The sequence below is a fragment of the Diceros bicornis genome, chromosome 18 (assembly GCF_020826845.1).
Source record: "Diceros bicornis minor isolate mBicDic1 chromosome 18, mDicBic1.mat.cur, whole genome shotgun sequence".
Lineage (NCBI taxonomy): Eukaryota > Metazoa > Chordata > Mammalia > Perissodactyla > Rhinocerotidae > Diceros > Diceros bicornis.
The window spans coordinates 45,361,931-45,385,337 of NC_080757.1; the positions used below are offsets into that span (position 1 = coordinate 45,361,931).

The following is a 23,407-nucleotide window of genomic DNA, read 5'->3' on the forward strand; positions in this document are numbered from 1 at the left end:
ATCAAAATAAAAGGCTTCTGCACAGCAAAAGAAACAATCAACAAAATGACAAGGGAACCCACAGAATGGGGGAAGATATTTGCAAACCATATATCTGATAAAGGGTTAATATCCAAATATATAAGGAACTCATACAACTCAACAGCAAAAATTAACACAATTATAAAGTGAGCAAAGTACTTGAATAGACCCAAAGAAGACATACAAATGGCCAACAGATATATAAAAAGCTGCTCGACATCACTAGTCACCAAGGGAATGCAAATCAAAACCACAATGAGATATCACCTCACACCTCTTAGAACGGCTATTACCAAAATGACAAAAGATAGATGCTGGTGAGGATGTGGAGGAAAGGGAACCCTTGCACACTGTTGGTAGGAATGTAAATTGGTACAGCCACTATGGAAAGTAGTATGGAAGTTCCTCAAAAAGTTAAAAATAGAACTACCATATGATTTGGCAATCACTTTATCCAAAGGAAATGAAATCAGTATCTCAAAGAGATATCTGCACCCCCGTATTCACTGTAGCATTATTCACAATAGTCAAAACGTGGAAATTACTCAAGTGTCCATCAGTCGATGAATGGATAAAGATGTGATATATATGTATACAATGGAATATTATTCAACCATGAAAAAGAAGGAAATCCTGCCATTTGCAACAACATGGATGAACCTTGAGGGCATCATGCTAAGTGAAATAAGTCAGAGAACGACAAATATTGTATGATCTAACTTATATGTGAAATCTAAAAACATTGAACTCACAGAAACAGAGAGTATGTTGGTGGTTGCCAGGGGCTGGGGGTGAGGGAAATGAGGAGATGTTGGTCAAAGGGTAGAAACTTCCAGTTATAAGAGGAATAAGTTCTGGGGATGTAATATACAACATGATGACTACAGTTAACAATACTGTATCATATACTTGAAATTTGCTGCGAAAGAAGATCCTAAATTTTCTCACCATATCAACAACAAAAAGTGGTAATTACATGAGGTGAATGATGTGTTAACTAACCTTATTGTGACAGTCATTTCACAATATGTATATACCAAATCATCACATTGTACATCTTAAACTTACAGAATGCAACATGTCAGTTATATCTCAGTAAAGCTGGGGGAGGTGCGCAGAACTACTGGAGGAGAATTGACTTCTGGCATGACAGCATGAGGAGATCCACTGACCCACTTGCCAGTGAAACTGGTGAAGATTATTTTTTAAACAACCATTTAAAGCCTCTAGAAATGGATCTAAGGACAAACAGCAAATGAAGAAACATCTATTCAAGAAAATCTTAAGAAATACTGTAAGAGGGGCCGGCCCTGTGGCTTAGCGGTTAAGTGCGTGCGCTCGGCTGTTGGCGGCCCGGGTTCGGATCCCGGGCACGCACCAACACACCGCTTCTCCGGCCATGCTAAGGCCGCGTCCCACATACAGCAACTAGAAGGATGTGCAGCTATGACATACAACTATCTACTGGGGCTTTGGGGGAAAAAAATAAATAAATAAAATTTTAAAAAAAATACTGTAAGAAAGGCAAGAGTCTGTGGTACTTGAGCCAAAATCAGTCTCCCTCTCTCTCCTCTCTCCCAGCTCAGTGAGGCAGAGACTTCACTCCCAGACTGGTGCTGCCAAAAACACAGGGCTCCCTTTCCGCCAGCTCCCAACCAAGGGGCTTGAAAAACCAGTGTTTTTCACCTTCCCCTGGCTACCTATTATTGAAACTAAGTCCTGGAAAAGTGTAGTCAAGAGGTGAGGACCCCCTTCTTCCACCTAGCCCCTACTCATGGAATGGAGGCTTTAACTTCAGCATGGCACACTGAGAATACGGGGACCCCAGTTGCCCTTGCCTGAGCTTATGAGGCAGTGAGAGGAGAGGCAAGCTGAGAGGACTTCAGACAGCTTATGCCCCCCTCCACCAAGCACTAAACTCTTAGAGCAGAGGTGTCACTCTGAGAGAAGCTTGCCACCCCCAGCTCCAGGGCCCTAGCTCAGAGATTTTGCCTTGGGGGAGGGGCAGGCAGTAAAACAGATAGCTTCTAATCTCTTCCCAAAGGAAATGACTTCGTTTGCAACAGAGCTTGAGAAATTCAAGCCTGAGGACATACTCAAGAGCAGTGGAGGTTGTGGTGAAAGGCAACTGGGAGGAGATGCATGGACTTAATGAAGATACAGTCTAGACTCTAGGCTGGCTATTTTGTGGGGAGAACCAGGAATAACACAACTTGGAGGGGCCCTCCTGAAGTCAAAACAATTATCAAATACTGACCTCAGAGACTATTGCTTCAAAGGAGCCAGAATTTGATTGGAATAATTTATGCACCAGGGCATTGTTGAAAACAATAGAGCAATCAGGTAGCAATTAGTGGAGGTTAACAGCTGGATGTGGTCAGGGAAAGGGAAGAAGAGGGCCCTACCAAAACCATTGTCATCCCAGAGTGACTGGGGGCATACCCAAAGCTGTGCAGCCCTGAAGAGCAACATCAGAGGCTTAACATTGGTGGGGTGAGAGGAGAGTGGGGAGGAGAGACAGACTTCATGCAATAATCCAGCCAATCACTAAACAAATAAAAAAGCAAATAATAATAACAAACCCAGACGGGGATGACCAGTACCCAGAATTGCTTCAATATATTATATAAAATGTCCAATTTCCAACAAAAATCATGAGGCATGCAAAGAAACAGGAAAGTATGACCCATGCACCAGAGCAGGGGGAGATAGGCAATAGAAACTGCATGTGAGAGTGACAAGATTCAAACTTAACTGAGAGAAACTTCAAAGTAGCCATTATAAATATGTTTACAGAATTAAGGAAAACCATGATGAAAGAAATGAAGGAAGGTATGATCACAATATTGCATCAGATAGAAAATATCAATAAAGAGATAGAAATTATTAAAAAGAATCAATTGGAAATTCTGGAGTTGAAAACTACAATCACTGAAGTTTAAAAAAATCACTAGAAGGTCCCAACAGTATATTTGACCTGGCAGGAGAAATAATTAGAGAAATCTAAAATAAACTGACAGAGATTATGCAAGATGAAAAACAGAAAAAAGAATGAAGAAAAAAAGAACAAAGCCTCAGAGAAATGTGGGACACCATTAAGCATACCAACATACACATAATGGGAGTATTAAAAGGAGAGGAGAGAAGGGAGCAGAAAAAATATTCAAAGAAATAATGGTGGAAAATTTCCTAAATTTATTGAAAAACAATAACCTACCCATCCAGGATGCTCAATGAACTCCAAGTAGAATAAATACAAAGATAGCCAGAAATAGACACATCATAGTAAAAATGCTGAAAGACAAAGACAGAGAAAATCTTGAAAGCAGCAAGAGAAAAACAATACATCGCTTACAAGGGAACCCCAATAAGATTAACAGCTGCCTTCTCAACAGAAAGAACGAAAGTCAGAAGGCAGTATGATAATATATTCAAAGTGCTCAAAGAAAAAACTGTCAACCAAGAATCCTATATTCAGCAAAACTGGATGTTAGAAATGAAGGCAAAATAAAGACATTCCCAGATAAGTAAAAATGGACAGAATTTGTTGCTAGCTGCCCTACCTTACAAAAAATACTAAAAGAAATTCTCAGGCTGAAAGCAAGTGTCCCCAGATGGTAATTTGAAGAAACTCCCGTAGTATGTGATATTCCAAAACAAAAGTTTAAACCAAAAAAGAGGAAAACACCAAATCTAAGAAAACAAGAAATCCAATGTACAAGTGAAATTAAGAGAATTTCCAGAGAAATGCTAAAGAAAAACCTCAGGATAACAGCTCTGCATTAAGACTACAGAGAGGGCCAGCCCCGTGGCTTAGTGGTTAAGTGCACGCCCTCCGCTACTGGCGGCCCGGGTTCGGATCCCGGGCGCGCACCGATGCACCGAGTCTCCGGCCATGCTGAGGCCGCATCCCACATACAGCAACTAGAAGGATGTGCAACTATGACATACAACTATCTACTGGGGCTTTGGGGGGAAAAAAAGGAGGAGGATTGGCAGTAGATGTTAGCTCAGAGCCGGTCTTCCTCAGCAAAAAAAGAGGAGGATTAGCATGGATGTTAGCTCAGGGCTGATCTTCCTCACAAAAAAAAAAAAAGACTACAGAGAAATTGTTCCAGGTGAGAGCAAGAGAATACAGTGTTCTAGGTGGGAAGTCTCCAAGAAAAAAAAGTGAGAAGTTAGAGACTAATAGAATACCTAATGTTTTTTAACATATCGAGAGGAGATTTTTCAGGTCTGTTTGAAAGTTGGAGATTAATTAACTATATAGACACATTGAATACTAAGAAAGATGAAAAAATAAGGCAATTGTTAACTCTAAGACAAAAACTTGAATAGAAAAGGAAATTTAATTATAATCTACTATATAATGGGAAGTATCCACTCTGATGCTCAGTTATAAAATTTATATAGTCATAATAATAAGCACTTAATCACAATTTAACCCCCAAAAAAGTGTGATATAACCACAGTGAGAAGATAAGAGAGGACAAAGGTATTACGGGGAAGGGCAGGTAAAAGAGCAAAATCCTCACCTTTTGCAGAAGGAAGTCTGTTGGATAATATCAAAGACTAGTGATTGATTCTCACTTGAAAGTCTAAACACGAGAAGTTGAGTTGGATCATCAGCTGTGACAGAGCAAAGAGAGAAAGCCTTGTTGGAAGTTGCTTGTATTTCCAAGGTTTTATGAGGCAAGGGTGCTGAGTTTTTTTCATGGGCTGAGTGGAAGGTGGACAAGCTTATCCTCTTGAATATGTCTGATGTTTAGCAATTCTTTAATTTTTAAATTCTAATTTTATTATGTTGGGGTCAGAGAATACATTCTATGTAATATTGACCCTTTGGGAATTTTTTTAAGCTACCTTTATGACCTAAAATGTGGTCTGTTTTTTGAGGTGTTCTATGCGTGCTCAAAAAAAGATGTACATTCTGTTGGTAAGCATGCTTAAACATTGTCTTGTTCAAGTCTCCAATATTTCTTTTATTTTTGTTGGCTCGATATATCAGTTTCTAACTGGGGGTGTTAAAAATATCCAATTATAATTATGATAGACCTATTTCTCCTTGCACTTGTCAGTTGCTGCTCTATATATTCATATTTTGAGGCCATATTGTTAGGTGCATACATATTTATAGTGAAAATATCTTTTGTTCTATTGATCCTCTTTCAGATATATAACATCCATCTTTGTCCCTTATGATATATTTTGCTTTAAATCTTCTTTTGTTAGGTAATAAGATTGCTACCCCAGCTTTCTTTTGGTTCATATCCATGCTTTTGTTTTCAACCTGTCTCTGTCTTTTGTTTTGCTGAGGAAGATTCGCCCTGCACTAACATCTTTTGCCAATCTTCCTCTTTTTTTGCTTGAGGAAGATTAGCCCTGAGCTAACATCTGTGCCAGTCTTCCTCTGTTTTGTATGTGGGACGCTGCCACAGCATGGCTGGTGAGCGGTGTAGGTCCATGCACGGGATCCAAACCCGCAAACCTGGGCCCCTGAAGCAGAGCATGTGGAACTTGAACCACTCAGCCACAGGGCCAGCCCCTCTCTGTCTTTTTGTTCTAAGTGTCTCTTCTAGACAACATTTTGTTTGATTTTGTTTTGTAATATAATCTGAGATCTTACATTTTGTAGTTGTTGAGTTAAACTCATTTATAATTATCATAATTACTGTTATATAGCACATAGTTCTGCTATCCGATTTCACAGTTTCCATTTACAGTATTCTTCATTACTTTTTTCTGCCTTTATACTTACCATTAGATTCATTGAGTTTTCCTCTGCTGGTTGAATAATTATAGTGGTTGTCCTTAAGACCTATATTCATGGCCATTTACCCTATTGATTTCTTAAACTTATCAATCTATATCTTCCCCCAAATAAGACAAGAATTTTAGCACACTCTCATGTTCCATTTCTCAACTTACCTTGCCTCCTACCCCAATTATGTTGGTATTTATCTAGGATTTAAGTCTGGCTTATTATAGATAATATACTTTCTCTTTTTTCTCTTGACTTTTTTTAAATCAGCAATAAACTTTACCAAGATATGTGATCATTTTTTCTTTCCATACCTCTTATAACATCTCCTAGATTTGCTCTACATATTGGGTACTTTCTTTAAAAAAAGTATTTTCAGTATGAACCTGTGTGGTGAATCTTAAACCTTGAATCCCTGAGAATATTTTTATTATGCCCTCATGCTTAAATAACAATTTGTATGTAAGTTCAAAGTTCTTTTAATATTTCAAATAATATTACTCCATTGCATTTCAGCATCTAGAATTATTGTTGAGAAATCTGGTGTCAATCTGGTTTTTCTTCCTTTATAGATGAACTACTTTTCTCTCTGAAGGATTTTAGAATTTTATGTTTTTATTTGATATTTTAAAAATTAACATAATGTGTCTAGGTTGGGAATTTTCCTTATCCCTTCTAGTTGAATCTATATAAGCCCTTTTAATATAAGGTCTTTCATCTTTCTTTAATCCTGGAAATTTTAATTCATTATTTCTTCAAATAGTTTCTCTTTGCCATTTTTATTTTCTCTCCTGCTGGAACTCCTGCCACCCAGAGATTAGCACTCTAACTTCTATCCTCATATCTTGTAATTTTCCATTTTCTACCTTTTTATTCTTTTCTGCTGCCCTCTGAGAGAGTTCCTTAATCTGATCAGACAGCCCACTAATTAATTTTTCAGCTGTTTCTATTGTACTCTATGTCATCTACTGTGTTTCTTTATTGAAATTTTTTTATACCTAATTTTTTATACCTAATATTTCCAATGATTCCTTTTGTACTTTCTTGTTCTTATTACATTTTGCTAATATCTTCTCTCTTTAAGCATATTTATCATGCTTATTTTAAATTCCTGGTCTTATTATTCCAATAATTCTGATTCAAATGGTATATGTTATTCAATTTGTCTTCTTTTGAAGTAGTTGTACTCCTCAGGTGACTAGTTACTTTGGTTCTGTGAGCCCTTGTTCTCTTGGGGTATCATTACTGTGTTTGGAAATGTGCTTTAGGTAAGGGCCTAAGGTCAGGCTCCAGTCTACACCAGCCTGTTGGGTTTAAGGAGAAGGGAGGGGATGAGCCCCAGGGCAGAGAGACCCAGGCACTGTTGATCATTTTCCTGAGTTGACACTGTTCCAGGCAGCACTTCTGGTCAGAGTTTCACCTTTAAACTCAGAGAGTAGTAGAATTGGAAGAGGGCAGTCTGTCTAGATTGCAATCCACCAGCCCTAAAGGTTGAGAAGAGAGGTGGAGGAAAAAATACCCCTGTTTACATTAGGTCCTCACTCTTGCAGGGCTTATGTGCTGCCCTGATATTACCTTCCAGATACCTGCACCAGTGGTCTAGGCTTTTGTTGCTGCTATCTGTAATGAAAGGAATAGGCAATGACAACCTCAGAGTCATGGTACAGAAGGACAAGGGCAAAAATTTTTTTTAATGTTTCCCCAATTGGTCCTTTAACTGTCACCTCTTGTAAGTCTTCCACTCCAGGCTGTAAACACACATTCACACCAGTACATCTGTCCATTTCCCAAGGGTTTTGCTGTGGCTTTTCACTTAGTTCCTAAAATCCAAGTTTCCACTCGGACTTCAGTTTCTTTAGGGTTGATTTCTGGGGAGGGAGCTAGAAATCCATGCTAGTTCACCATCTATATGAGAATAGAAATCAATATTTGAATTTCTGTAAAATATGTAGCCTGTGATGGTAACAGATGACATCTCACTAAGGGATTACCTTGGAGAAGAGTTCATTTTCATGGGCTTATCAATGAAAATATCTAAAACAATATCCCTTTGATGTCATGTGAAAAATATATAGAAATGCTTAATATTGACATTCAAAGACATCCTGTCACGGTCATTAAGTTTTTTAGCTCAGGAATCAGCAGTCTCTTTACTGATAAGTCCTACTATATCTCTTGTTATCCTTGAGAACATTAATATGTGTGATCTTAAGCAGAGGGGTAGAAAAGGAGAAATCAGATGAAAAGAAAGAGAGATATGAGAAAGGTATGGCCAGGTACCACTAATAATTGTTTCAATTTTCAAAAAAAAAAAAGTGGGTAGATTTACTATCTTAAGAGCTTCCCTCCATTGGCCTAACTCTTAGTTGGGATATAAATAGAAAAAATTTGAGTAAAATATAAGAATTGTTCTTTCTGAAAATGCTGGATTTTGAATTATTTCGGCAGGTCTCCCTATCAATTACTGTGTTGTGCCTTATCTTACAGCTGCTGGAAAGATATATAAGCATAAGTTGCTGGATGGCATAAGGTCTCTCAAAGGTAAGTGAGAAATCAGGTAAAATTGAGACTCCTTATGTTTTTCACTTTTTAAAAACTGTATTTATTTTTAGTGATGTCAAATTTGTCAATCTAACCTGTTTATTTATTGCTTTTGTCTCATCATTTACTACTTTGAACGTAACTACCTTTGAAGAAATTATTTTTGTCTCTATCATTACATTTCATATTTTCCGAATAGAATTAGAAAGGCAGTTTCTTACCAGAATTCACCAGACTTGCCTAATTCTTTAGTTTTTTCCATATAAATGTCTCATGAGAGCTGTAGTCAAACTCTCTGGACAAAAATGAGGAGCAGGTTCTATTCTTGATTCCTCTGATAGCTCTTTTCACTTAAACAACTTTACTGTTCCTTTGATTGTTCACCCTAGAATTAAAGCGTGGACACACCTAGGATTTATCACTTTGTCATTATTGTTTGTTTTTCTCATTCCCATACTCTTTTTTCCTAAGGAGTGGAGCTTAATGTTAGTAAGCTAGAACCCTTCATGGAAAATATGGGCTTTGAGCTTGAAAAAGAGTTCCGAGACCTGCTAAACAACCTATCCATTGATGGTGAGCTGCTCCTACAGTGAAATTTTGGGTTCATATATGAGAATTGCTGAGAGTATACTTAGAGTTGTACAGAAACATTAAAAATCAAAGATATAAAGGCCCAGTCCTCAAGAATTCGTCAATTCATACAGTGGACTTTATTAAGTGCCTACCATACATAAGCTATTAGTAATATAAAAATGACGACCATAAGTTCTCTGTCCTCTAGGAGTTCACAGTCTAGTAAGCAGTTATACATGCTGACAGGTCATCATAATACTATGTGGTTGTGCTATAATACTAAAAATGTATTCAGTAAGATCCTAAAGGAGAGAAGAGCTAAGTTTGCTAGGAGAGGATCAGAGAAAGACTTATCAGAAGATGTGCAGAAATTCTCCAGTGAAAAAGGCATTCCAGATAAGGAAAGCAATGCATACAAAAACATAAAATATGCAAAAGCACGAATGTTAGGAGAACAGCAAGTATTTCCTTGTGGCTAGAATGTGTGCTTCATGTTATAAAGTGGCAGGAAACAAAGCTGGAAAGGTAGGCTGCCAAGACTGGAAGGACCTTAAACCAGACTATGGAGTTTAGCCTTCATCCTCTTGAGTTAGTTTCAGTAATTTCTGCCTTTCTAGGAATTTGTCCATTTCATCTAGGTTTTCTACTTTATTGACATGAAATTGTTCATAGTATTCCTTCATAATCCTTTTAATTTCTGTAGAGTCAGTAGTGATGTCCTCCCTCCTGAATTTGATCTGTGTCTTTCTCTTTTTATTTGGTTGGTCTAGCTAAAATTTTGTCAATTTTGTTGATCTTTTCAAAGAACCAACATCAATTTTTCCTACTGATTTTCTCCTTTCCATTTTATTGACTTCAGTTCTAACTTCTATTATTTCCTTCTTTCAGCTTACGTTGGGTTTATTTTGCTCTTCTTTTTCTAGATTCTTAAAATGAAAGTTTAGATTATTAATTTGAGATTTTTCTTCTTTTCTAATATAGGTGTTTACAACTATAAATTTTCCTCTAAGTACTGCTTTAGCTGCTTTCCAAAAACTTTGATATGTTGTGTTTTCATTTTCATTCAGTTAGAAATACTTTCTACTTTCCCATGTGATTTCCTCTTTGATACTTGTGTTACTTAGAAATGTGTTTTTTAATTTCCAAATGTTTGTGGATTTCCCAAATTTCCTTCTGCTGTTGATTTTCAATTAATTCCACTGTGGTCAGAGAACATACTTTCTATGATTTCAGTCCTTTTAAACTGAATGAGACTTGTTATATGGCCTAGCATATGGTCTATCCTGGAGAATGTTCAATGGTTGATAATATTGTTTGAGTCTTCTTTATCCTAGTGATTTTCTGTTTTCTATCCATTATTGAGAGTGGGATATTGAAGTCTTCAACTATTATACTTGAATTGTCTATTTCTCCCTTCAATTTTAGCCTTCATCCTATAGGCAATGTTATATCTAGAGTGTTTCTCTTATGGAAGTCAATACTGATGGCACTGTAGAAGGCATTATTGGAAGCAAAGACTTCAATTTAAAAGATATTGCTATGGTCCAACAAGGGCGATGACGAGGGCCTGGGAAAGGAAAGTGAACTTAATGACAGATAAGAGACTGATTTGGGAAAGATTCTAGAATTAAAATTAATAGGGCTTGGTGACTGATTGCATGTCAGTTATGAAAAAGAAGAAAAATTTTAAGAAGACAGAGATCTCTTGGTAGCTAAGTCAATCATATCATAAGCCTATTTGAGAATTCAAGAAGAGGTTCAGGTTACAATGTCAAGAAAATAGTTTTAGTTTTAGACATATTGAGTCTGAGATACTTACAGTACATTCAACTAGAAAAGTGTATAAAGATGTTTGGAAATGAATGATCTAATAATTCAGCTTATTTATCTTTACCTAGGAAGTTAGCAGTACACAGATTTAGCAAAGCTTAGCATGTGCCACAGCACTGATAATATTTTTAGCAGAACAAAAAGAGAAGCAGGGGCCGGCCCGGTGGCGCAAGCAGTTAAGTGCGCGCGCTCCGCTGCGGCGGCCCGGGGTTCGCTGGTTCGGATCCCGGGCGCGCACCGACGCACTGCTTGGTAAGCCACGCTGTGGCGGCGTCCCATATAAAGTGGAGGAAGATGGGCACAGATGTTAGCCCAGGGCCGTCTTCCTCAGCAAAAAAAAGAGGAGGATTGGCGGATGTTAGCTCAGGGCTGATCTCCTCACCAGAAAAAAAAAAAAAAAAAAAAAAAGAGAAGCAAAAAAATAAATACAATGGAGGGAATATTTGATAAGGCAAGTTTGAAAGTAAGCAAATAGAATAAGGAAGAAAATAGTATTAAAAGAAAGACAGAAAAAATTTACCTAAAGTATATTCTGAACTACCAGAGACAACAAGTTCAAGATGGAGAAGAGCAATAATTCCCAAAGTAATTTGCCTTTATGTATCAATCACACCTAGCATACGTTAGCATGAGGCCTACAAGTGTCCACTAGGCAAAGTTTCCAAGATAACAACTCTCTTGGGAAAAACGGCAAAAACCTGGCATTCATCCCACAAGTTCTACTGATTATATGGCACTGTGGAAAGAATTTGGAATTTGGAATAAGAGAGACACAGATTGGAATCTCAGCTCTGAAAATTCCTGACTGTGCCAGATAGGTCAAATTAACCCCTCTGAGTCTTAGTTCCTTTTGTTAAAAAGAAAATAGCTACCTTTCATAAATGTTCTAAGTTCCTAGCATAGGGCTTAACACATAGTAGGCATTTAATATTAGCTTTTATTACTAGTAATAATAACAACCAATATACATTCATCTCAACACAATGCCACTTACTTATGCCTTTGCCCTGGCTAGAAGAAAGTAAATTTTCCACAGGGTAATTTTTTCTTTATTACTGGAAATATATAATTTCCCAATATTTTTGATCTGTCTATAAAAGGATATAGATATTTTTTGTTATCCCATTTTCCAGGTATCTTGAAACTTTACTGCAATGCCACAACAGTGATTTTGGTTGTGAAAGTATCAGCTATATCCCCGAGTACTACTTTTCAGGTCAATGAGCCCACAGGAGATAGCATTAGAGACCTATTTCAGGCTATTCATAAGTCTTCTTTGGGACTAATTGAAATACATGAGAATGGATAAGACATCTATCTCTGAGGCACTGACCATCTATCAAGCTGTTCCCTCTAAATACCCCATTTAAGAGGAAAATACACAAGGCCAGCCCAGTGGCGTAGTGGTTAAGTGTGCATGCTCTGCTGCAGCGGCACGGGGTTCAGATCCCGGGCACGCATCAATGCACTGCTTGTCAAACCGTGCTGTAGCAGCGTCCCAGGTAAAGTAGAGGAAGATGGGCACAGATGTTAGCCCAGGGCCAATCTTCCTCGGCAAAAAGAGGAGGATCAGCATCAGATGTTAGCTCAAGGCTGATCTTCCTCACACACAAAAAAAAAAAATTAAAAAAAAAGAGGAAAATACAAAATAAAGATTAAAGAAACACAAAATTTTTATATTAAAGTTCAATTAGGTTGATCGAACCTCTTTTTTTGATACTGACTGTGGGTAGTGGAAGAACACAGCTAAATGTTACCTGTGGATTGAGTACAGAAATAAGCATTATTAGTGCTCCAAGTCAAATCTTTGGTATTGGAGCATTTGCCCTTTTTACGATGCTTGTCAACCTTATAATCAATAACACAGAGTTCTTCCAGATCTGAAAGTAGAGAAGGCTACTTTTAAACTGTCAGCCTAGCACTCTACTATATGGAGTTTATCTTAATAGAATAAAAAGTGATGTTAGAAGTGTGAAGTTAAGTATCCTTTTTAAAATCAGAGCTTTGTCTTTCCACATTTTCCATTTGGAAGGAAAATAGGATAAAATTCTAGAGCAGATTATAAAAATTTGGTGTTTGACTTCAGTATGACTTTTATATCTTTCTTCTATTTCTCCCTATTATTGTTTTTATGCATAAAATTCTATATTCTCTTATAGATGAGGGGAAGGTTAAAATGACTGTGGTAATGGATAAAGGAAATCTTTTTACAGGTAGGTTAGATTTTTATTAACTCATTATTGAGCGTCTACTATATCCCAAGTATGGATCTACAAAAACCAACCTTCCAGGAGCTTATGTAGTTGGAGTAAGAAAAAGACATATAAATAAATGCAATAAAATGTTATAGGTGTTATGTTAAAAACCTATACAAACTAAGAAGGGACAGACTGGTCATTGTACCTGAGGAAGAGAGACTGGGAAATTCTTTCATAGAATGGGCAACATATGAGCTGATCCTTGAAAGGTGAGTCAGTTTTGCCAGACAGAGTAGGATGGGCATTTGTGAAAGAAGAGTAAAAGGCACCAAGATGATAAATAGTATGGTGCTTTAAGGAACTAGAAAAACATTGGCATAGCTGGAGCATAAATTGCTGTCAGGAATTTGGCAAGGAATAAACTTAAAAGTAAAGAACAGGATGTGGTAGGATAAGTATTGGTTCCCAAAGATATCCAGGTCCTCATCCCCAGAACTTGTGACTGTTACCTTATATGGCAAAAGGGACTTTGGAGATGTGATTAAGGATCTTAAGATGGGGTGATTATCCATTGGGGCCCTAAATGTAATCACAGGTGTCCTTAGAAGAGGGAAGCAAAGTGAGATTTGATGACAGGAAACGTAGAAGGCAATGTGACAATGGAAGCAAGATGGTACACTGCTGGCTTTGAAGATGGAAGAAGGGGAATGAACCAAAGAATGTAAGTAGCCTCTAGAAGTGGAAAAGGCAAGGAAGTAGATTCTCCCCTAGAACATCCTGAAGGAAACAGCCTTGCTGACACCTTAACTTTAACCCAGGGAAACTGATTTTGGACTTCTGACCTCTAGAACTCTAAGAGAAAAAAATCTGTTTTTTTTTTTTTTGTGAGGAAGACCAGCCCTGAGCTAACATCCGATGCCAATCCTCCTCTTTTTGCTGAGGAAGATTGGCCCTGAGCTAACATCCATGCCCATCTTCCTCTACTTTATATGGGATGCCGCCTCAGCATGGCTTCATAAGCAGTGCGTCAGTGTGCGCCAGGGATCCAAACCTGCAAACCACCAACCGAAGTAGAGCGCACGCACTTAACCGCTGCACTACCAGGCTGGCCCCAAAATCTGTATTGTTTTAAGCCACCAAGTTTTTGGTAATTTGTTACAGCAACAACAGAAAACTAATATAGGAGACAAATCATGGAGGGCCTTGAATACCAAATAAAGGAGTATGAATTTCATTCTGTGCAGAGTGGGGAGTCATTCCAAGGGGACTATGTGATTAAATTTGCAAATTAAAAAGATTACTCCAGCAGTGGTATAAAGGATGGGTGGAGGTGTATGTGCAAGAATAGAGTCAGGGAGAACAGTTAGGAAGCAAATTGTAGCTGTACAGGCAAAAGACAATAAAGGGCAGAACCAAACCATTATCCATGAGACTTGAAAGGAAGGGACATATATAGGAGATGTTACAGATACAGCATCTATAGGATTTGGTTACTGATCAAGTATGGAGATAGAGCAAAAGGAATGAAGGATGACTTCTCAGTTTCTGAGTTGGGCAGTTGGGTGGGTGATAGTGACATTCACCAAAATAAGGAATTCAGTAAAATAAATTTAGAAATAAAGATATAGTTTCCATTTTGTTCATATTGAGTTTGGGGTTCCTGTGGGACATCTAAGGGAAATTGAACCCTAGGCAGTTGAATATATGAGTAAGAATCTGAGGCCACCTCTTTTTCTGACACAAGCAGACCTTCAGTCAGGAAGGATACAGATATAGACAATCTGGATAGATGTGGGAGTAAAATTCAGAGGAGTTTACCTAAAAGTTTCCATTTTCTCTGTAAAGTAGAAAACATAATTATCTACTAAAAGAAAGGGCACAGCGGTGGGGTAGGAGTCTTCAAGGAAAGTATTGATGATTTCAGATAACTTTGATAGAGAATAGGAACTAGAGTTGATGAGGAATATATGAAAGCATTGCTGAGAAGCACCAAAAGTCTAACCAAGGTAAGACATCATGAATAAGTAATGGCAACTTTTCATGTAATTATGATATTCTTCAGTTGAAGCAAATTATGAGATTCTTAAAGCTGATGTGCCAAAAGAATGAAAGAATAAAGATGTTAAATGTGTAGTCAAGAGAGTGGTTAAGTAGCGTGGGTAGGGAAGGAAGTGAAGTTATGATGGAAATTATGAACTTGGGGCAAAATGAGGGGGTGGAGAATGAAAGTCTCTATAGAGACTATAATGGGTGTGGTAGGAGTAAGGAAGTAAAAGGAGTGGAAGAAGATGAGATTCTTCCTGTTAGGCCCTGTTAGGCCTGTTAGAATTTAAGATTTTAGAGGTAAAGCATTTCCACGTGTTGATAAAATCCAGGATGTGTCCATGATAGCTAACTAGTATGGAATCTAAGAGCTAGTCATTGAGGATAAGGAGGTCAAGAAATTTGGAGGCCAGGTTGTTGAATAAGTTGTCCATATAAAGACTGGAATTCCCTGTAATGATGCCAGGAACTTGGGTACGAGGAAGACTGTGAGCAATGGGACAAGCTCCTGAAGCGGCCAAGAAGTTAGTACGTGACGGTAAAAAGAGAGCCAAATTTCTTAAATCTCAAAAGAAGAGAGGTTTGAGTATGGTTGGAAAGCAGCAATTGGGATCTAGGAGAATGCCAAGCCCTAAGGCAAATAGGATACAGAAATATGAGCAGTTTTCTCTCTCAAAAAAAATAATAATAGAAAAGTCTATTGGAAAGAGGCACAGTTCAACAATCTGTAAAAAGACTGAAGATATAAAGAAATTCATATTTAATGAAATATGAGTCCAAGAGGACACTGTGGAAAGAGTTGAAAAGAAAGCTAGTGATGGAAAGAAAAATCAGAGTGGTAAAACACAGAATAGATTAGAGAGGACAGAAATTTGTAAGCAGCTTACATTTTGAAGAATGGGAATGATACAGATAAAAGATATGGTTAGACTGATAACCTTGAGGCAGAAGGTCCATATCTATTAAAAGCCTGATCAAGGGGCCTGCCCGGTGGCACAGCGGTTAAGTGTGTGCACTCCACTTCGGCAGCCCGCGGTTCGCAGGTTCGGATCCCAGGCGCGCACCGACACACCGCTTGTCGAGTCGTGCTGTGGCAGCGTCCCATATAAAGTAGAGGAAGATGGGCACAGATATTAGCCCAGGGCAAATCTTCCTCAGCAAAAAGAGGAGGATTGGCATTGGATGTTAGCTCAGGGCTGATCTTCCTAAAAAAAAAAAAAAAAGCCTGATCAAGTTAGCAGGCTAGGAAGTTGCTCTGTTGGGCCTGAAGAGTTATTCCCTTGGCTGGTTACAGGGGAGTATTAGAAGCTCCAATAGTCCACGGCTTCACTGAAGAGGTCTGAAGCAGCTTGGGGAAAACAACCCTTGTGAGCATTTCCTCCCAGGCACTTGTGCAGAAGACCGGCTAACTCCTCAGATATTCTCCTCCCAAGGGAAGCACTGCAATGTGGTTCCAGAGGACTAAACAAAAGAGTTTTCTTTTGCCAGAATTGGAAATGACTAGGACATCCGAATTGTCTACCTAAACTGCATCTTTTTTTCCCAGCTTTGTTGAGATATAATTGATATATAACGGTGTATAAGTTTAAAGTAAACAATGTGATGATTTAATACACATATATGTTGCAAAATGTTTACCACAATAAGGATAATTAACACATCCTTCACCTCACATGATTACCATTTTGTTGTTTTTGTTGCTAAACTGCATCTTCAAGCTAGAGAGAAGAGCCTTCGTGAAGGAAAGGTTCCTATAGCCATCCTCCAAACAGATTGGGAAATGGTTGCAGGGGGCAATGATAAGTGAAGATGTCCACCCTCATAACCAGGAACTAAAACCAAGTCCGTCACCAAATAAACTTGTTAGTTTTGTGTCTTTCCCATGTTTGTGATAGTTTAGTGATCCCCTGTCTGTCTCACTCTAGCACTTTACATTAAAGCCCTAATAAAAAATCTCTAGGCGCCGGCCCGGTGGCACAAGCGGTTAAGTGCGCACGCTCCGCTGCAGCGGCCCGGGGTTCGCTGCTTCGGATCCCGGGCGCGCACCGACGCACCGCTTGGCAAGCCATGCTGTGGCGGCGTCCCATATAAAGTGGAGGAAGATGGGCACAGATGTTAGCCCAGGGCCGTCTTCCTCAGCAAAAAAAAAAGAAGAGGATTGGCGGATGTTAGCACAGGGCTGATCTCCTCACAAAAAAAAAAAAAAAAAAAAAATCTCTATGTGCTAGTTTTCCTAGCACAAAAAAGAGGCAAGCTTGGAAGACTGCATCTAACTTCCTAACCACCTTTACAGAAGCCCAAAAAGTATACTGGGTGGTAGTAGCTGCCAGGAAAAGAGGAAAGCAAGCCCCCAAATCCCTCAGGCATGACAGAGAGCCAGGCTGGGTTAAGAAAGAAGCCCCTGGAGAAAAGCCCTGTATAGGGCATGCTCATGGCGCCATTCTGTGAACATGTGTCCTACGAAGAGGCACGGAGCCTGACTACGCTTGCGCAGATCATCAATTACCTCATCTCTCCTCACCTCCAATCATTTCAGACCACCTTGACTCCTTCCCCATAAATACCCCTGAGTCCCTATTTTCTGGGAGGTGGATTTGAGACTTGGCTTCCCGTTTTCCTCACTTGGCTGCCTTGTGATTAAACCCTCTTTCTCTGAAAAAAAAAAAAGCCCTGTATAGTTCCAAGATATGTGATTAAGAAGACTCTGCAAAACCAAGATTTTAATGTTTGCACAAAATTATATTTTAACAGCAGAGTTTTCTTTATTGATGCATTCTCTCACTCTACCTCTTTACTAGTGAATGTTTGCATCTACTGACTCCCAGCCTAACTTTCAGCATCATTGTTTTACCCTAAAAGCACTAAGATTATGTCTTAGCAATAGCTGGCATTCTTGCCAGGTTTACTTCATTGTTTAATCAACAAATGCCATACAAGCATTTTTTGTAATACAGAACCATCATTCTTCAAATTTTCAATGATTGCTATGTTTTACTTTTTAAAGGTGAGAAGGTTGATACTAGGAACCTGGAAAATTTTCTGGAAAATATGGGGATAAAGCTCACAGAGGATAAAGGCAAAGAACTACTGAACAATCTCCCTGTTGATGGTGAGCATTAAAAATACCGCAGTGGGGCAAAAAAAATCACAGTAGCCTTCAAGGAAAGTTGAGTATATGGACTTTTGTAACTAATACTCCCTATTTAAGGAATATTCTATACCCTCCACCACTAAAATGATTTCACCAAATTGAGAGCTGTTTCCATTCCTGAGTTGTATTCTTGAAGTGAAATAATATAAATTTCCAGAATAAAACATTTAAAAGTCTATGTTTCTGAAATTATGCATGTTTTATGCCATTTTTAAATAGCTACATTGGTGCCTGAGATTTGAGTTTTTCCCTTTCTTACAGCTAAAGGAAGGGTGTATATGAACAGATTGATGAAAGAATTAAGGTCTCTTGAAGGTGAGTAAGAAGTATGATGAAAAGGCAGGTAAAACTAAGGTCATTGAGCTTTGCTCTTATTTTCAAAAACTCTTCCTGTTTTATAATTTTCAAATTATTAACCACGCTGTCCCAACTATTTATTCAGTGTTTATTCTTTATATGCTTTAGGTACATTACAGTCACCAAAATGGTTTTAACTACAGTAAACCCAAAAGCAGTGGTTCCCAAAAAAAGTTGTACATCAGAATCACCAGGGAAAAAAATTTTTTAGCATTCAGACCACTAGGCCCCCTTCCAGTCATATTGATCTTGAATTTCCAGAGATATTACCTAAAATCATATGTTATTAAGTTTCTCAGAGGATTATGATAGAGTAAATCCATGGATTGGCTAGCTGGTGGGATATATGGATTGATTGATTTATAGTTCTCCGTTAATTTTTCTGTTGTTAGTGCCATCAAGTTGATTCTGACTCCTAAGGACCCTCTGTACAGCAGAGCAAAATCCTGCCAGGTGTTTTTTTTCGCACCTTCCGCTCATCTTCCGGCGCTATATCAGTCAATGCTCTGCTGCTATTCATAGGAGTTTCATGGCCAAGTTTTTCTGAAGTGGGTGGCCAGGTCTTTCTTCCTAGTCTGTCTTCATCTGGAAGCTCCACTGAAACCTGTCCACCATGGGAGACCATGCTAGTATTTGAAATACTGGTGGCGTAGCTTTCAGCATCACAGCAACACGCAGCCACCACAGTAAGACAACTGACAGACGGATGGTGTGGTTCCCTGACCAGAAAATGGAGCTGGGCCCCAATGGTGAGAGCCCGAATCGTAACCACTAGACCACCACGGCTGGCTCTCCATGAATTTAGCAAGTTTCAAATCCTACTGTGCAGATACATTTATAAAGGTTGATTTTAGTCTTTGCCATGACTTACCAGATACCCCTACATTCTCACTTTCTCCTTTTAAAAGTTTTCCTGAAACCATAAGAGAATCCTACAGATCAGGGTTTAGGAATTCCTCACTTAGACACCAAAACCACGTTTACTTGAATAGTTTAATTGTTCTTTGCTCTTTATTCTCTATATAATATTGATGCCTAGGCATGAGCTAGACTGACCCACTCTTCACATCATTACAAATATTTCTCATATCCCATCCCTTTCTTTCCTAAGGGATAAAGGTGTCTTCAAATAAGGTGGACACTTGCATGAAAAACATGGGAATTGATCTCAAGGAAAAAGAAATCGAGGACTTGAAGGACCACCTACCAGTTGATGGTGAGAATTTTGAATATCAATACACCCCTTAGGCAAAACTTTGGACCTGAGGCTAATCAGGGCCGGAATGACTGAAGATAGGATGTATATGAAGAGAAGAAAAAGAACGATTGAGGCCTTCATGATAGCTACCAAACTGAGCCCAATGACTATACATTGGGAAAGATCACCAAGAATGCTGCCCAATATAGATGGCAAGTGTCATTCTCCACAGGAAATGCCAGGGTCTAACGAGAATACTCAAAATTTTAATCTTTGAGTCCCTACTGCTAATCCAGCATTAAATAGCAATGACCAACACTTACATAGTCCTGACATGTGCAAGGCACTGTTCTAAGCACTTTACATATATTGTCTTTTTCAATCTTCCAAATAACTCTATAAGGTAGGTTCCATTTCTACCCCCATTTTACATATAAGGAAACTAAGGCACAGAGAAGTCAAGTAGCTTGCCTAAAGTCAGAGAGCTAATAAGTGGTGGACAGGCAATCTGGCTCCAGAAACTGTTTCTTAACCACTCTGCTATACTGCCATGAACCACTAGAATTAACAAATTTAAGAAGATATATAATAATGTGACCAATGGAATTAATCAAACTTGGCAAAAATTAGACTGTTCTCCTGCTAGTAGAAGAGAGAAAAATTCATCAGGAAATTTTGAGGGACACTTGTCCCCTTGAGGAAGTAGTACAGATACAAGATTGACAAAGTCAATGAATATGGGCTTTTCTAAATCAGTAGTACCTTTTATTCTTTCATTCCATAACCTTTAATTGAATGCCTATGATGTGTCAGGCACTGTTCTAGGCCCTTGGGACCTTTGCCTTAATAAGAGGTAGGCAGTTTTTCCAAAAATGACTTTTTCTTTGGTTTTTAAATCCCTATCATAGCTCTTTTAATCTATCAATGCAATGAACTTAGATATTTGTGGTTGCCATTTTTTCCTAGTATCTTGAAACATGAGAAAAGATAGCAGCACAGTGATTTAAAGTGTGAGGCTATAAATCTAATTTTTGTGGACTACTTTGTACATCTGTGGAATCATCTAAGAGAGGATGTAAAACTGTTTCAGTGCCCCAGTGGGCCTCAGTGGAGCTAATTAGAGACACACAAAGTAAAGGATATCATGGCATTTGTCAGGCACAGGCTTTTATCCAATAAAGGTTCTTTCCTATCCTATTTAAAAGTTACAATATAATACGATTCATATTAATAAGAATAATAATAATAAAATACTATAAAACTATAAAAGAATACCAATAAAATATTATCATAATTGAAAAGACATTAAAAAAAGAACAAGCAAGGATAAATTCTGCATCTAAGAGCCTGGTATTCTGGTTTTAAAGCTAATTCATTCTCTATAATATGTTTGCATTTTGCTAGAACTTTATTATTTAGTAGACATATATGGAGCATCAATCTTGTGCTCTAATGCCTAGGTTGCAGTAGGAATACAAAGTGATTCTTGGTATTTTACCCTTGGGGGAACTTAAAATCTTATGAGTATTACAAATAATACAAGAGTGTTAACATGTTTTAACAGTGGTGGATTGGCACGCTTGACCAAGTCATAAGTGGAAAATGAGTATGTCCATAGGCAGCTTTAAGGTTCCAAACTGAATCTTGCCTGTTGGAGTAATAACATCTTTTAACTACTTTTTTAACATCCCAATCCAGTGTTTCTCAAACTTGCAATTTTACAAATTGCTTAAAATGTATCCATTGACCTCCGGTAGCTTCAGACTTCAATTTGAGAAACACTGACTAAAGTAACTAAGGGCATGATCCATGAAAAAGTCATTCAATTGAGAATAAGTACTACAAAACAAAAGTTTTGTCATCACACTTGGGTGTTTAACTGAATACATCAACGTGATGATTATCATGTTGGCAACCTAAGAGCAGTGAGACATGCATACCAACACTCTGTCCTTTAAGGGGATCACTTGGTGCCAAGGTGATCACAAGCCCAAAGGTAAAGTCAGGACTGACAAAATGGAAACATCACTTTTAAACAAGATTTTTAAGTTCTCGAAGAATTTTAGACCCCTGCCTGAGAAAGACTAACCTGTTAAATAATAGATTGTCCTGAAGGAAAGGAGAGTGATTTAAACCTTGCTCGTGCACTTTGCTGTGTGGATTTTCATAGAGTAAAATGCAGGAGGTATAGTAATTAAATTGATGAGTCTCTGACATAAAAAAATAATAAACTTCTAGGGAAATGTTTTCAAATGGTTGAACTTTGGGTTTCTATTTCACAACTTAAGGATCTTATGTCATTTTTCTAAGTATCTTTGTGATGCTTTTTTATCTTAAAGATGATGGGAAGATTGATTTAAATGTGTTGATGGATGAAGTTAAAAATGTTACAGGTGAGTGAGATGTTACAATGAGGATTACATTATGTGGTCTGAAAGTTTTATATGGAACTATATTTTTAACACCATAGTGTTTTCTCCCTTCATTCATTTAACAACTATTTATTCAGCACTTACTACATGCCAGGCATTGTTCTAGGCACTTAGGATACAACAGTAAACAGAACAAAGATCACTGCCCACCCCCCCATGGAGCTTGCATTCTAGCAGGGGAAACAAGCGATAAACAATAAGCGTAATAAATAAGTACATTGTATAGTATGTTAGAAAGTGATAAATGCTATAGAAAAAAATGAAAAGTAGCCTAGAGTAAAGGAGACTGGGAGAGCAAGGTATGTTGGTGCAGTTGTGGTTTTAAATAGATAATCAGGCCTCCTTGAGAAGGTGACATGTGAGCAAATACTTGAAGGAGGGAAGGATTTTGGCCATGTAAGGACTTCTAGAAAAAGAGTGTTGCAAGCAGAGGGGACGAGGACTAAGGCACAAAGGCAGGAATATGGTTGTGCTATGCAGGGAAAGGCAAGAAGGCCAGTGTAGCTGAAGCTCAGTAAGTAAGGGAAAAAGTAAAAGGAGACGAGAAGAGAGAGGTGACAGGTGCAAGATTAGTCAGGGCCATTAAAGCCCTGCCATGACTTGGGCTTTTTTTCTGAGAGAAATGGAAAGTAATTGCAGGGTTTAGAGCAGAGGCGTGATATGATATGACCTATGTTTTTGTCAGATCTTTCTGGTTTCTGGGTGGAGAATAGATGGGGAGGGGGAGAGGAGAGGCAGAAACCAAGAGTAGGAAGAGGGAAACCATTTAGGGGGCTTTTAGAGTAATCCATGCTAGAGATGATGGTGATTCGTACCAGGGTAGAAAGCAATGAAGATGATGAAAAGTCGTTCCATTCTGGATATATTTTAAAAGGAGTCAATGCGACAATGGATGTTAGCTAGACTTATTGTGGTTTTCATTTCATAGTATATACAAGTATCAAATCATTATGTTGTATACCTGAAACTAATATTGTTACTGCATACATACCCAGGTTCTTTACCCGCCACACAAGAGGGGCCAAATAAAACTAGAACACCAGGCTTATGGCAAGGAAAGAGTTTTTATTTCAGGTGACATCAGCCAGAAGAGGAGAGCTCTCAAATTTGTCCCGTCTCCTTGAAAGATGAGAAGCAAGGGGTTTTAAAGGTTGTGAGGAATGTAGCTGCTTGTAGGGAGGGGGAGCCTGTGGCCTTGCTGGTCAGTGCTTTCCCACCAGCCTGCACTTGGCCTTGTGAAGCTGCTTGGAGAGAGGAGGAGGGCGAGATAAGGGAAATGCAGGTGGGTGTCCTTCAACCGTC

The 23,407-nt window shown here is 38.4% G+C and overlaps 1 protein-coding gene and 1 long non-coding RNA gene across 4 annotated transcripts in view; both read left to right on the plus strand.

Annotated features, from left to right (window-relative positions):
* The window catches only part of EFCAB3 (EF-hand calcium binding domain 3), a 227,205-nt gene that overhangs the window by 120,306 nt on the left and 83,492 nt on the right, over positions 1-23,407 (plus strand). For 2 of the 3 annotated variants that reach the window (XM_058561287.1, XM_058561290.1), the window contains exons 1-3: positions 18,410-18,433; positions 19,587-19,691; positions 22,013-22,066. The exons of the other annotated variant lie outside the window; for it this stretch is intronic. In XM_058561287.1, the coding sequence (XP_058417270.1) occupies positions 19,622-19,691; positions 22,013-22,066 (124 nt within the window). In that variant the 5' untranslated portion in view covers positions 18,410-18,433; positions 19,587-19,621. Of the gene's footprint in view, positions 1-18,409; positions 18,434-19,586; positions 19,692-22,012; positions 22,067-23,407 lie in introns of those variants that run through there. 3 annotated transcript variants of the gene reach the window in all.
* On the plus strand, positions 8,810-18,404 carry LOC131417629 (uncharacterized). The gene is made up of 3 exons (XR_009222727.1): positions 8,810-8,896; positions 17,972-18,076; positions 18,380-18,404. It is a non-coding gene; the product is annotated as an uncharacterized LOC131417629 (long non-coding RNA).